The sequence below is a fragment of the Prinia subflava genome, chromosome 6 (assembly GCF_021018805.1).
Source record: "Prinia subflava isolate CZ2003 ecotype Zambia chromosome 6, Cam_Psub_1.2, whole genome shotgun sequence".
NCBI lineage: Eukaryota > Metazoa > Chordata > Aves > Passeriformes > Cisticolidae > Prinia > Prinia subflava.
The window spans coordinates 27,065,880-27,079,021 of NC_086252.1; the positions used below are offsets into that span (position 1 = coordinate 27,065,880).

The 13,142-nt window shown below is 43.0% G+C and overlaps 1 protein-coding gene across 1 annotated transcript in view; it reads left to right on the forward strand.

Annotated features, from left to right (window-relative positions):
- EPB41L5 (erythrocyte membrane protein band 4.1 like 5) overlaps positions 1-11,572 on the forward strand; it is a 54,422-nt gene extending 42,850 nt beyond the window's left edge. The window contains exons 19-26 of the mRNA XM_063400836.1: positions 1,604-1,732; positions 2,291-2,352; positions 2,991-3,101; positions 3,657-3,750; positions 4,662-4,739; positions 5,560-5,601; positions 5,971-6,104; positions 6,795-11,572. Of these exons, the coding sequence (XP_063256906.1) occupies positions 1,604-1,732; positions 2,291-2,352; positions 2,991-3,101; positions 3,657-3,750; positions 4,662-4,739; positions 5,560-5,601; positions 5,971-6,104; positions 6,795-6,852 (708 nt within the window). The 3' untranslated portion in view covers positions 6,853-11,572. The remainder of the gene's footprint in view (positions 1-1,603; positions 1,733-2,290; positions 2,353-2,990; positions 3,102-3,656; positions 3,751-4,661; positions 4,740-5,559; positions 5,602-5,970; positions 6,105-6,794) is intronic.
- Positions 11,573-13,142: the final 1,570 nt, after the last annotated feature.

Below are 13,142 nucleotides of genomic sequence, written 5' to 3' on the forward strand. Positions count from 1 at the left end.
ATATACTCTATTAAATGAAAATATTCTGTAATAGTACTAAGCTATTCAAAAGTAGGGAGTCTAATCGTTAGTAGACTAGAGTGACCTAATTAAATTGATTGTTCAGGTGGAGGAAGCTGAGAGGAAGTTAAACAATAAAATGGTATTTCAAGCACCAGTGTACTGCTGTGCTCAGTTAAAATGATCATATTTACTGTATGAGTGGAATAATGCATTCAAAATGCTGTGCAGGTAGTGTCACACATGGCATCTGCCTCAGTGAGGTCCAGTGTAAAGACTTAAAGATTATCACAGGTGGCTGCTGCAGCTGTACAAATAATAATAATAATAATAATTCAGTTGTAATTATTCCTTTTGGCAATTCCAGCAGCTTCTCTAAAATGAAAGTACTTAAATGTTTAACAATTGTTAATGTTTTATGGAAGGTGCACCTCTTAATATCTGCTGGCAATAGTCATTAGCAGCACTTGGTTGTTGGTCCTCATGGCTTTTTATGTGTTCAGTGACCCTTGGATATTTTGTGAAGTTCACTGCTGACAGGGTCAAAATTTGAAAACAGGTTCTCCTTTAGATATTCTCCTAAGATCCTATTAGAATATCCCAAAAGGTGATTTAGAGGGAGACAAAAAAAGGAAATGTGTTTCCCCTCTCTAAAGATGAAATAACTACAAGTTCTCACCAGTGTCTCCAGGGAATGAAAAAAGCTGAAAGTGGATGGAGAGCTGTGGGGGGACAGGTGTTCACCTCTTTTTAGCTCCCCTGCTCTGCTCTGTCTCTCTGCAATGGGCCTCATTCCTCCTGGGCACGCTGCAGGTGGTGCAGGTGGAGGTGCAGCAGCGTTGGCCCCGCTCCGGGCAGTCCTGCAGCCCTTGCCTCCCGGGAAGAGCCTGCCCTAGACCGTGGCAGATGGTGAGGAAAGCAGGACTCTGTCTCCCCCTGCTGAGTCCTACCCTCAGAAGGAAGGTCACAGGGTTTAGTTTTCACTCAGCTAATTAACTTCTGCCGCTAATCAAATAGCAATTAGTAGATTAAATGCTTAATTAACATTTTATAATTAAGAAATGCAATTCTCATAATGAAATACACTGTAGTGAAAGGTATCTCATTCTTACTTCTCTTCATTATGTATCTGGCTGCCAGTCTGATATAATCCATGGTGGGAGAGGTTGTTGGTAGCATCTTAATTAAACTGTTGGTCTAACTTATAACTGTATTTTAAATTAAAAATCTTCCCAACTTGCATTTGAGAGAAAATTACCAACTTTTACTTAGTCTGCGCTGATGTGATATAGTGGCTGTTATATTGATCTCCTATCAGTAAACTAGGCTGCAGTTTTAGGATGCCCTTCATTTCTTGCACACTGTATTTTTAGCACAGCAGTTTGCATATCTACATTTAAGCACTGTGCTTTTTTTACTTTCTGTGTTGCTGTGACATTACAACTGAGTTCCAAAATAAAGGAAAAAATTGCTTTTTCATTTCAGTATAAATCTGCTGACTTTCCTCTGGCTTCAGAGCCTTGTTATTTAGTGATGTTGATAAACTTCAGCCCAGACTTGTCCATGTGGAAACTGCTTCTGATAAAGATGTTTTCATGTCTAGGATGAAGTGGTGAAGTTGACAGATAAATGTCTTAACAATGCAATCGAGAGCCCAATCGTAGCAGCAAAGTGGCTTCCAGCAGATCTCAAAAGCAATATCCTGAAGGCCCAGGCAGAAGCAGTGCACAAGGTAAATACTCGATTGAACAGAGCTGTGACGCTGTCAAATGTTTTGTTTCTCTTCAATTGCCTGATGTTGGAGAAGGTGCCTTGCAAATAAGGGTGTTCCAAGAGCCTTGTCCAAGGCAGAGTCAGAATGCTGCTCAGCCTTTCTTCAGTGATAATAGTCCTGTACTAGAACGGTTGCTCAAGGAGGAATTTCTGTCCTTGATGATCCTCAACAGGTGACAGGACAAGACCCTGTGCAAGCCCTGGGTTGAGAGGTCATTGAGACAGGTAACCTCCAAAGGTTGCCTTCTAATCAAGCAATTTTTCTATCACTGAGACCTGGGCTTCTTACATGTTGTAGTAAGTTCCTTAGCAAATAATGGTATTTTATTTGGCTTTATTTCTGCGCTGAAATTGTCATATGGAATTGATGTTCTAAGTCCCTGATGAAGTCCCTGTAGATGAACAGCACGTTTTTGTGCTGGGATAGAGACACCCAGCTCTACTGTGAATCACAGAACTGACACAAGAGGGAAACAAATATCAGAAATTTACGTCTCTGTTCATTTCTTCCTCTCAGGTTGGAAAAGATGACAGCATGACAGGTGTCAAGAATTCCAATATTCAGGAGGCTGCTGCCAGGTAGTGAATAGATTTGTAAGAAATGTGTGGTGTAGTTAGCCCACTACAGAACTGAGAACCTGCAGTTTAGTGTAGTCTGCCAATGGCTCAGTTGTCTTTGCATTTCACCTTGCACAGGGTACCTTAACCTCATGAGTGTGAAGTGGTTTTGAGATGAAAATTAGGGTTATAACTGCTGAGTTTTATTGTATGCAATATAATACAGATGCTCTTTATTCTCCCATACTTGATGACCATAGTTGCAACAGCAATTTCAATCACTAATTATTTCTGAAATGTGAACAGCTTCAGTGTGGGGAGAGGGGATGGATCTGTTCACAGTAGGTGTTTACTAGTGGAGAAAAAAATCATACACAAACCCCTGACAGTGACCATTTCCTGACAATTACCAAATATGAAACGATTGCAGGGTCCAGTGGGATTGTAGGCTTTGAAAAACTAAAAGGTTACAACGTCTAATTTCGTGACCATTTGTGAAGATGCATATGTGGCAGACCTCAAAGAGCAGAGGGTGATACTGTAAATAAAATGTACATTAGCGTCCCAAAACTGTGTTGTAACAAATGATTCATAAAGAGCTTTCCATGGAAAGTTGTACCTGTTTTCTGTTTTGTTTGTTTTTTGTTGGTCTGTGCCAGGAACATTATGCTGTCAGGCAAATCACAGAGCAGTCCCCCAGCAACCAGTCCGGTATTTCAAGATCCAAGAGAGCTGCTGAGAGCAATCCCTGCTTCAAACACTTTTGTACCGTAAGTGATTCTGGAAGAACATGTTTCTGGGGTAAGGGGACCCCGTGGAGATTATGATGAAAAGGCCTGAAAAGATGAGGAACAGTTGCTGAGCATTTAGGCTACATCTAACTAAGCAGGTTTATGGATGCGTTGTTAATTACTGTTGCAGCAGTTAATCAGTGTAGGCCAGGCCTCGGGGTGAGTATCCTTGCAAGCAGTAAGTGAATCTCTCTCATCTTCTGAAAGGACTGAGATTCCTGACATCCTGCTGCCCCCGGCTCTAAAGAGGAAGATAAGAGGATGACAGGAAAGGCTTCAGGCAATTTAGACACAAGGGCTGAAGAAACTCCTTTGAGATAGAAAATGTCGATAGCGTTGGGTCCATACACAGCTGTAGCTGGAACTGTGAGAGAGAGCAGTAATCTGGAGGTAGTTGGAAGGCATTTACATTGACATACAAACATCAGTCTTTTGTCTGCCTCCCTGGAGCTGGTGTCAAGGTTTTGAGCTATCTAGGAAGCAGCCCCGGTCGGTGCTATCCAGCGTGCTAATGAGGATGTTTTCCCCTTTCAGTAATACGTTGAATGAGGACAGTGCTGACTCTAACCACGAGGACCTGCTAATTCCAGCTAATCTGGCTCCAACTCAGGAGGCTGCTGTTTCAAAGGTATCACCACCTGCCAGCCTGGAAGGTTTCTGTGTCACATTCTGAGCTCCCGTTGCCTCCAGGCAAGGCCAGCAGACCTTGCTGCATGCCTCTCATAACTCTGTGAATGCCAGGCGCTGGGGAATGCCAGAGTGCTTTCTGAAGCCGCCAGGGACACTGCACAGATCTTTCCAAAGGCCATTGCTGCGTGTCCTTTCCGGTTCTTGGATAACTCTTATTTTTCTAAACTGGTTGTTTCTCTCACACTGGCAGGGAGCCCCTTATATCCCAACGATTTTATGCTCCAGTAAGGAGACTGTAGGGGTGAAATTCTGACATAGGCAGTTCCCATCAAAAGAACCACAGAATGAAAAGTTTAAATCTAGATGCTCATTTGTTATTCTAGTTACCTTACGGTAATTTTTAACTGAACTCCATGAAGAGCACAAATTTGGGGATTAAATGTTTTTTTGTCCCTCTCCAAGAAAAAGGCAGAGTCCAGTAGCATTGACCTGTGCTCCCTTTACTTGAGCAGACTGACAGGTTGTTCTGGATGACCAAAACACCTTGCCCTGTAGCTGTTGGGCCTCTAGACCAGTATTATGTCGTTGATCCCGCTGAATAATCATAAATTTCACCGAGTGCAAACACCCCGCTCCAGACCTGGCTGACCTTTTGAATGGTGCAGAACCCCACCTTCACAGAGGGGAAGGGGCAGTCTCACTGCTTGCTTACAGGGCAGTGATGTTGTGTCCAGTACATTAGTGAGAATAAGGGAAATTAAAAGACCATTAAAAAAGATCAGATGGAAAGACTCGGAAAAATAGGCCTGATAGAAAGTGGTGTTCATTAACTCAGGAAGCCACTAGAGTGTTCAGCAGACCTATGTGGTTACTACTGGGAATTCAATTCAAAACTGATTTATTCCATAGAGCACTCCAGATGACCAGGACGTTTCCTTAACATCACTGACAGAGAATCTAATTGACTTTACAGAAGCCACACCACGGGTAAATGTATTTCAAACCCAAACTTCTTCCTTTGCACATAACAATGATTTTTACTCATGAACTCTTCTATGGCTTTAGTGTCTGTCTGCCAGGCTTGGATCTGCAGCAGTGGAAGGAAGTGATGGACAGGGATCACTGCTCACATGGCCCCCAGCTGAGGGTGGCTGGTGCAGGGGTGTAGACTTTACAGCTTTGCAGGAGAAATGCAGGAACCTGAAGAGTGCAACTGTATGTGTGCCACAGAGTCCTCTAGTACTGTTTTAGTAGAGCTGCAAGTGCCAGCCTGCTTCTCACACTTCTGGAGTTACATAAGGGTTCAGTGATACATAATTCAGAAATTATATGGGAAGATGTATGTACATGTCTGTATGTCTTGTATATATAGGTACACACATAAGTACTTGAAAAGTAAACTTGTAATACTGATCAAGCCGTTTATATAGATAAAAAGAAATCTCTTATAATCTGTGCTGGCAAAGTGGAATTCCATTGTGTGCACCAAGAGAAAGCAGGAAGAAGGAGGACGTGTAAACTCCACAGTAGTGTGCTCTGGATTAAGACTGTCCACAAAGCACTAAAAGATGATGAATTCTTTCCTTTGGAAGGGAGCACTGAGTTGCAACTGCTCCCAGTGAGTGTCTGGCTCTGTGCTCAGTGGGTGCCACATCTCCATCTAATCATGCGCGCAATTCAAAGGCTATCGAGGGGCAAATATCTGGGATTGTTTAGGGGGAGGTTTTGTTTTGGGAAGCAATGCTATTTTGACAACGTTCTCAGCTACTTTCAACCTTTTAATTGAGCTTTTGTTTGCTTTTTGTAGGTGTCTTCTCAGCCCATTGTAACACCGAGGTGGTTAGTGCCAGTGAGTCACTTGACCATTTCTTAACAAAGAAAAAAACGAAAGCTTTTGTCATAATTAAGATATTAATTCAAGTTAAATTATTAACTATTTTTAATAGTTTGAGGGTCTATAAAGTAAGGTCTACCAGACCAAAAATACTCAGCTGCAGTAAATCAGGCAACATGCCATGTTAATAGTTAAACTTAATTTTTGCTGTATTGTACTGCAGATAAATGCCACACAATTTCTTAAAGAATTGGTATTTAGTAAAGCCCAGGCTGGAGTTTAATGAATCCTATTTTTGCCATTTATAAGTAGATGATATTGAAAAGTTAGCTTGTCTTGTCATGGCTGTTGTTTGAGTTTCTTGTTTCATTCTTCCCCATTCAGACGGGACTGATTTCCAACGGGCCTTTGGGAAATAATGTTGCCTTATCTTTGAAGGCAGTGAAGGGCAGCACGGAGACCCTGATGTCCTCAGCTGGACTGACACCATCCCAGCAGACACCAGAAGTCCTTGCAAGGTGGGGTCTCCTCAGCTCATTCCAGAAGTCTCTGTGGGCACTCTTATTGCTTCCACTGACACAGTTACAGTGGCCATTAGTTTGCACTTAGCACAGCCTTGTTCTGCTGTGCTAATAATTAAACTGTAGTTTTGTCTCAGTTTATAGCATCTGAAATATTACAGATATATACAGATATAAACTGATATGTGTATATTATAATTTCACTTCAGTTTCTTTCTTTATCTGCTCACGTGTTCTAATGCTAGACTTAAGTTACGGTACAGAAAAAAATTCTGAGAAATCTCTACAGTGTTTCAGTACTTGCCAGAGGATTGGTGGTAGTGGAGAATGATGCTCCCCAGTTATTTCCAAGCTATAAGGGTGTCAGAAAACAAAGTTGATAGAAGCTTTTTCCCTTGCTATTGCATTCTGCCATGCTGGTGAGGCAGAATGATGGCAGTGATGATCAGGCCTTGCAGTGACCATCTTTAAAGAGTGGCAGTGGTGCTACTACTGTGCTGTTTAATTTTCATTCAATTTGCTCTTCTGCAGTTGTCGATTAGAAAGATTTGTCCCTTGGTCTCATTGAGTTACAAGGGGAACAGCCATGAATGCTCTTTGAAGCAATACTCCTCTCTTGTAATCCATCCTGGCAGACCTTTTTGGAGGAGTGTATTTACAGAGCCTTATTTTTTTCCCCCATTTTAGCCCAGTTACTGAGGATGCTACAATAAGAACGAAATGTTTACTCACCACTGAGCTCTAGAAGAAGGAGTCTCTGAAACTCTCACCTTGTAAAAACTCAAATCTTCTAACATATCTCCAAAGGATCCTTCCAAAAGACTTGCTTGGGATCAAACTCGTGTTGAATGGGAGTCAGACAGCCGGCTGGTTTGCCAGGATCCAGGAAGAGACTTCTCCATTTATCACAATCTAACTGGAATTGCAGCCTGAACCGGGATGTGAAACCACATGCACATTTGATCTTCTCCCTTGGGAGAAGCGAAATGTCACACTGGAGCTGGTTCTGAACCGAGGAAAAGAAAGCAGTTGTGTTCTGCTCGTGCTGGGTTGATTGTCGCTGGCCCTGAGCTGGCTCTGTGCTGCTGGAAGGTGCCGCAGAGCTGTGGATGTGAGCGCGGGGCCCTGGTGACTGTGGAATAATGAACATCGCAGGGATGAGGAGAACTCACAGGGCCACCTCGTGGCCATGCTCTGCACCTCCGTGGTGGTCACTGTCCCATACAGCCAAGAACATCTTCTTCTGTGTGATTATTCCCTCTGGTTTTCCTTCCTTTTTTACCAACATATACTCTCCTTTTTGCCTTAACCCCTAAATGATTTTTGCACACCCTGTTACAGTACCTGGAAAGCATGAAAATCTAGTCCATCAGTCACCAGCTATGTAGACTGGATTTGAGCTGCTGCTCATTGCAACCAGGAAAATGCAAATTACCTGCCAAACAGCTTGTAGCGTTAGCAGAATACAGCAGAGGTCCCACATTTGACACTGATCATTTCATTTCCTACGTGATTCAAATACATGCATTTTAGACTAGAGATCTTTATGTTTTAAAAGCCAAAGCAGTGAAGGTGTGAGTGCAGCTTACTTCAGGAACTGCTTATTGATTAGTATTGTCTTCTAGGACTAGAAAGGAAAAGAATTTTCTTGTTTCTCTTCATGCTGTTTCTGGGCATTTTTTTCCATTTGCTGTGCTTTAGGAATACCAGGTATTTTTGCAGCATGAGGGTACAACTCGATCTGTTCTTAACACCACTTTGAATCCTGTTCCAACTGTCATCTAATAGTTGTATGTGGAACAAATAGTAGAAAGACTAGGGTGAAAATAGGAAAAAAGGATGAAAAATTCCTGTAAGCCATTTACGTCTCTGTAGAAAGAAGGTAAGAGCACACACTCCACAGAGCAGGTGAAGATCTGTGGGTGCTCAGGTGAAGTTCAGGGTACAGTGCATCAGTTTCAGAGATCATTTGAGCTCTGGGCAGCAGTATCATCACATGGACCCTGTGAAAAAAGTAATGCAGAGTCAGAGGGAGGAGAAACAAAGATGATGAATCCCACATCTAACAGGGAAGCACAGAGGAAACAACTGTGATCTTTCTTTCTGAGGAAGAGCTTTGTACGTATGACTGGAGTTGGAGAGTGTTTTCTGCATAGTGCTGCGGTTTGTAGATACTTATATGCATGTGGTTCTTAGAAACAAATGTGAAAATTGGTTCTGGAACCTCTGTGCACAGCTTCATTTCTGCCCATTGGCTGTGTGCACTTGTCTCAGTGTAAACAAAGGTTTGGACCAAACCACTATGGCTTGTGCAAGTAAGCTGGGCCCAGCGAGGCTGCTGCTTTCAGACCAAGGTGTTCATGCTGCTGTTGCTCCCGTGCTCTTCTTCCCAAGATGCTGAATGCGAGTTAAGGGAGAAGCCACGTGGATTTTAGACACCCCACTGCCACTTCTCAAAGCCCCCGAGGCCTTAACAGAGGAATGTAGGGACCAGAGAAAGCTGCAGTACTGACACACCAGAGTGACTCTGCAGGCAGTGCTCTGCAGCCACTGCCTCAGGAACCAGGATTTCAGGACTGTGGCAGTGCTGTGGGTGCCCCTCCAGACAGCACCCAGAGCTCCTGTGCTGCTGGATTAGCGGAGCCACTGCCCCGGGCAGGCACAGGGTTCCTGCTCCCAGCCCTTCAGCCCTCTCACGGCTACTTCCAGTTGAGTATTGGCTTTTTTTATACTTCTAAGTCTGAGTCTTACTGCTTATTAAAACATAGGTGGTTCCTGATTGGAATATCAAATGTCCTAGTCTGGATTAATAATGCATTTGCCAGCAAAGTTCCTGCAGGAAAAGGGAAGCAATGGCTGCAACAGTCTGCTTCCTTCATAAAGCCAGGACTGTGTGTGGAAACTTGGCACTTGCTATTCATCTGTTTGCTCAGCAGCTGAGCTGGCATTCGCCAGCTACATGTGTTGGGTTTGTAAATAGACAGAATGCAGTAGCATTTTCTTAGGCATGTTTGATATTTGGCTCTTCCCGTTGGGTTCAGGAGCTCTGTGAACTGTCAGCTTGAATCCTTCCCAAAACTGGAATAACAGAAATTTACAGTTTTCCAGTACTGTGTGTTGAATACCATCCTTAGATTCCTCTCAAGCCATCACAAGCAAGTAACAAGTAAATAGCATGTGGTGTGTCCCCTAAAACCTAAATGGTTCCAAATAACTAACTGTTATTTCAGCATGGTCAGGATAGCAGTGGTTGGAGGGGAATGTTGTAATTACACACATGCACACACAGAGAAACTTCAAAGGGGTGAGCCTTTCCTCAATTTTCAGAGGACTAATATTTGAAATTTCACATAAAAATGCAAACATTTCAACTGGTAAATTGGGAACCTGCAATATCTAATAGATTTGGGGCTACATACCCAACTCTTCCCAGCAATATCTGATACTTGGAGCAAATATTCAGTCAGTTTATCTTGAGGTAGCTTGCTTAGCTAACCAAATCATTCCTTATATAGGGAGCCTGGAGAGACGAAGGTGACAGAGGTTTGTGTTCTGAACATCCTGCAGTTTGGCATCACTGTTCTGCTTTGCAGCTAGAGGTACTGTGTTACAACATGACTGACTAACAGGTAACATAGCATTACTCATCACCTGCATTTTATCAAACACAAAGAGGGATAATAGTCCCTACAGTTAGTGTTATAAAGTATCAGTTAATGCTTGTGTTCTACTGAGAAAAAAGGATTTTCCTACTGTTGCTATACTATTGATTCATTGGCTGTAGGGTCCAAGTACTTTCTTAAAGTCTATTTTTTGGTATTTGTTTAAAGAGATTTATTTATAAAACTTTTGTGTGAATCTGGTGTCAGGATGTTGGCAGGTCTGCCCCCCATTTAAAAGCTGTAAAGTTGACAGGAATGAATGAATGAATGCTAAGTGATTGGATCTAAAAGTAAAAGTGATTTCACTCCAGTCACATTCTGTGGAGTAAAAGGTTTTATAGAAATCGTGCTGTTTATAATAACAGCATCCCAACCCTTGTCTCAGACCAATTAACCCGAGAGAGATGCATTTCAGTCTCACCCATTTAAGACCATCAGAGTCTGCATGTGTTGTGTGCATTTACAGGCTTAGGAAATGGCCATTATAATGTGGGAGTTGAGGCTTTCTTACACAGAATTAAGGGAATCTTTTCTTTAGTTCAGTGGTAATAGAGTTTTATATTGGGTAAGTTATATGACATAAATAACCTACTTACCTGTTAATGAGTCATGGTTAATGAATTAGCTTGAATGTATTTGATTTTAAATTTTACTCATACTTTGTTGAAGACAGCTGTGTAAGGCAATTTTGGACACTTTTTTGGACACAATTTCAGCAAGAAAGTTTGCAGCCCCATTAGAGCAGCTGAGGTGAACAATGCTGTTATGTGTGGGTCTCTACAAACTGTTTGCAGTCCTTGCCTGCTCTCCCTTTGTCTGCTCCCTTTGTCTTCATGAAGCAAAGACACTGTTGGGATGAGCATGTCCATCACAAACAGCACTGGCTGTATTTTTCACATTGTGAACATATTCTGGTACAGCCCAAATCTACTGGTGAAGTGATAGCAGCTCTGTTCCACAGCCAGCTAGCATTTAAAGCTCTGTCTGGGCACATAGTGTTTCTGAGTTTAGTTGTAGTATCTCTATACATATATATATATGTAGCTGTTAGACACTATAATGTCACAGCTTTCAAATGCAGCTGGACAATCATAACTTTCCAACCAAAAAATGGACCAATATATGCTGATGGCCTTTCAGTGGCACAGGGGTGATCTGGTGTGCCTGCTGCAGGTGTTGGCAGCACAGACAGGAGTGCAGGGCGAGGCAGAGCCGCAGGGGCTCCTGGCAGTGCTGGGGACAGGTGCAGGTGCCCAGCACGGCCCCTCACAGACAGGGCCAGCTCGGGGACACAAGTGGCTCCGTGTTGGTGCTGGCCTGAGGAGCAGGCACTGCCAGCAGCACTGCCATGCCCACAGAGCTGGGAGCTACAGGATTCTTCTGCAGAATTCGCCTCCTTTTGACTGCTTGGCTTGAGCACTCTGCTCCATAAACACACAAAAACACAAACACACACACACCCTATATAACTGGACAAACTTATTTTTAAAGTATATAAGAATATTTTTTTAGCTAGATTTGTTTTGTTAAAGCCGCACTAACTACTGTATTTTTACTTTTTATATGTAAAGCTTGGCAATAGCTCTCGATGTATAATTTATTTGTTGGGTTTTTTATAAAACAAAGTGCACCCTCTTGCTTCTGTTTCACAACACTGGTGACGTATGAACTGTTTCAGGCACTGCACTGAGATCTGTATCGAAACTGTACATGGGAATAAGTAGGTCTGTAGTCCACTCAACCCAGTCTTGGAATGTTTATACTATAGTTTTGTCTAAAATACACCATGTCAGTGCAAAAGTCTTGCAGAGTCATCTTTAATCCCTGTGTTACACTGGCACAGCACTAAGGGGTGGGTCAGCTGGGCTTGGGACACTGGGCTGCTGCTCAGCTTACCCTGCTGTCAGTTAAAGCACAGCTTAGGACAGCACCTAAGCTTGCAGGTAGATGCTAAAGAATGAAATGCCTTTTTTCCAGCAGGACTGAGGTTGGCCAGGAGGGCTGTCAGGTGTCCAGTGCCTTTGAAAACCAGTCCCGAGCATGTGCCCAGAACGGGAGCCCGAGCTGCCCAGTGTGGTTCCAGTGCAGGCCAGTTAACTGAGCACCCTCACTTGTCTCCAGCAAGGGACTGGGCTGGGTTTTCAGCACAGCAGCACTAATGATTGTTTGAAGGAAACTGTTTACTCCTAAGCCCTGGCCTCAGCTAAGTGCTAAAGAAGGCAGCGAAGGGCAACTCAACCCTTTGATCATCTTTGTTTCTCAAAAACTATTTTTAAAGTATCAAAATGAAGGGAAATTATTCCATCCTAATGACTAAGCTCATAGGAAATAATTTATCTTTTGGCATCATTTGTTGTGTAGGTCAAACTGTGATCCCACTGATAAATCACTGAATTGTTCTTCAAATCCACTTACAATTCAAAACAATGAAATTTTTAGGGTTTTCTATTATTAACTGAAAAAACCTTCTTTGAATATCTGCATTTTAGAAGAAAATATTTCTGCCATTCATACATTTCATACAGTGTTAAGAAACCAAATGTCAATTGAAGACAATGAGTTTGTTGAGATGTTTAGCACTGATGAATTTGTTCTCTTATGTACAATTTATGATACAACAGCGCATCTTGTGTCTCAGATGAGGTTGCCAAGAATGCTGCCTCCTTTTGCTTTTGTTCTGTGGATTGAATTTCTGTGAGCATATCAGATACGTGCAAGGTTCCCTGCTTTTCAGAGGCATTCTAAACAGCCAATTTCAGTGGTAGCCCCTTCAATCTCAGCCAAAAATGGTGTGTTTTGTTTTGTTTCCAAATATTGGCCACTAGCTGGAGTAATTCCATTCATTATTTCATGCAGGCCACTGCCGAGGTTTCAGATGGCAGCAGCTTTTAGTCACTCACTTGGGCCTGGGATGAATTTTCATTAACTTCTACAGTTACAGAGAAATATCATAAGCACAGCCACAGAGGCTCTTTCTCCCTCTCTGAAAAGGTGACTGCAGTGGGAAAAGAGGAGTGAGGTGCTCTGAGAACCTGTTTTGTGTAGCTGACAGCACTTGCTGAGGTTTGAAAGAGGATGTGACCCAGGAAGTGTCACAGTGGTGTGAGCAGGGATTGTGTCCCTAGCTCTGGATGCTGGAGGGTACCTGAAATATGGATTGTGCATGCCCAGAGTGGACTGAGGTGCCCACTCCTGTGGGCATCCGTGGGGTGCAGTCACTTCAAATCCCAACCCCCTTCCCTTCCAGCTTGAGCACACCCTTGTTTTCTGAAGACCTGGGAATGGGCCACAAGGGGAGAAAGAGCCTCCAGTGGCTTCAGCAAAGCTGCTGTAGCACAGAGCCCCACTTGCACAGCACTGCCGGGGCGACTGC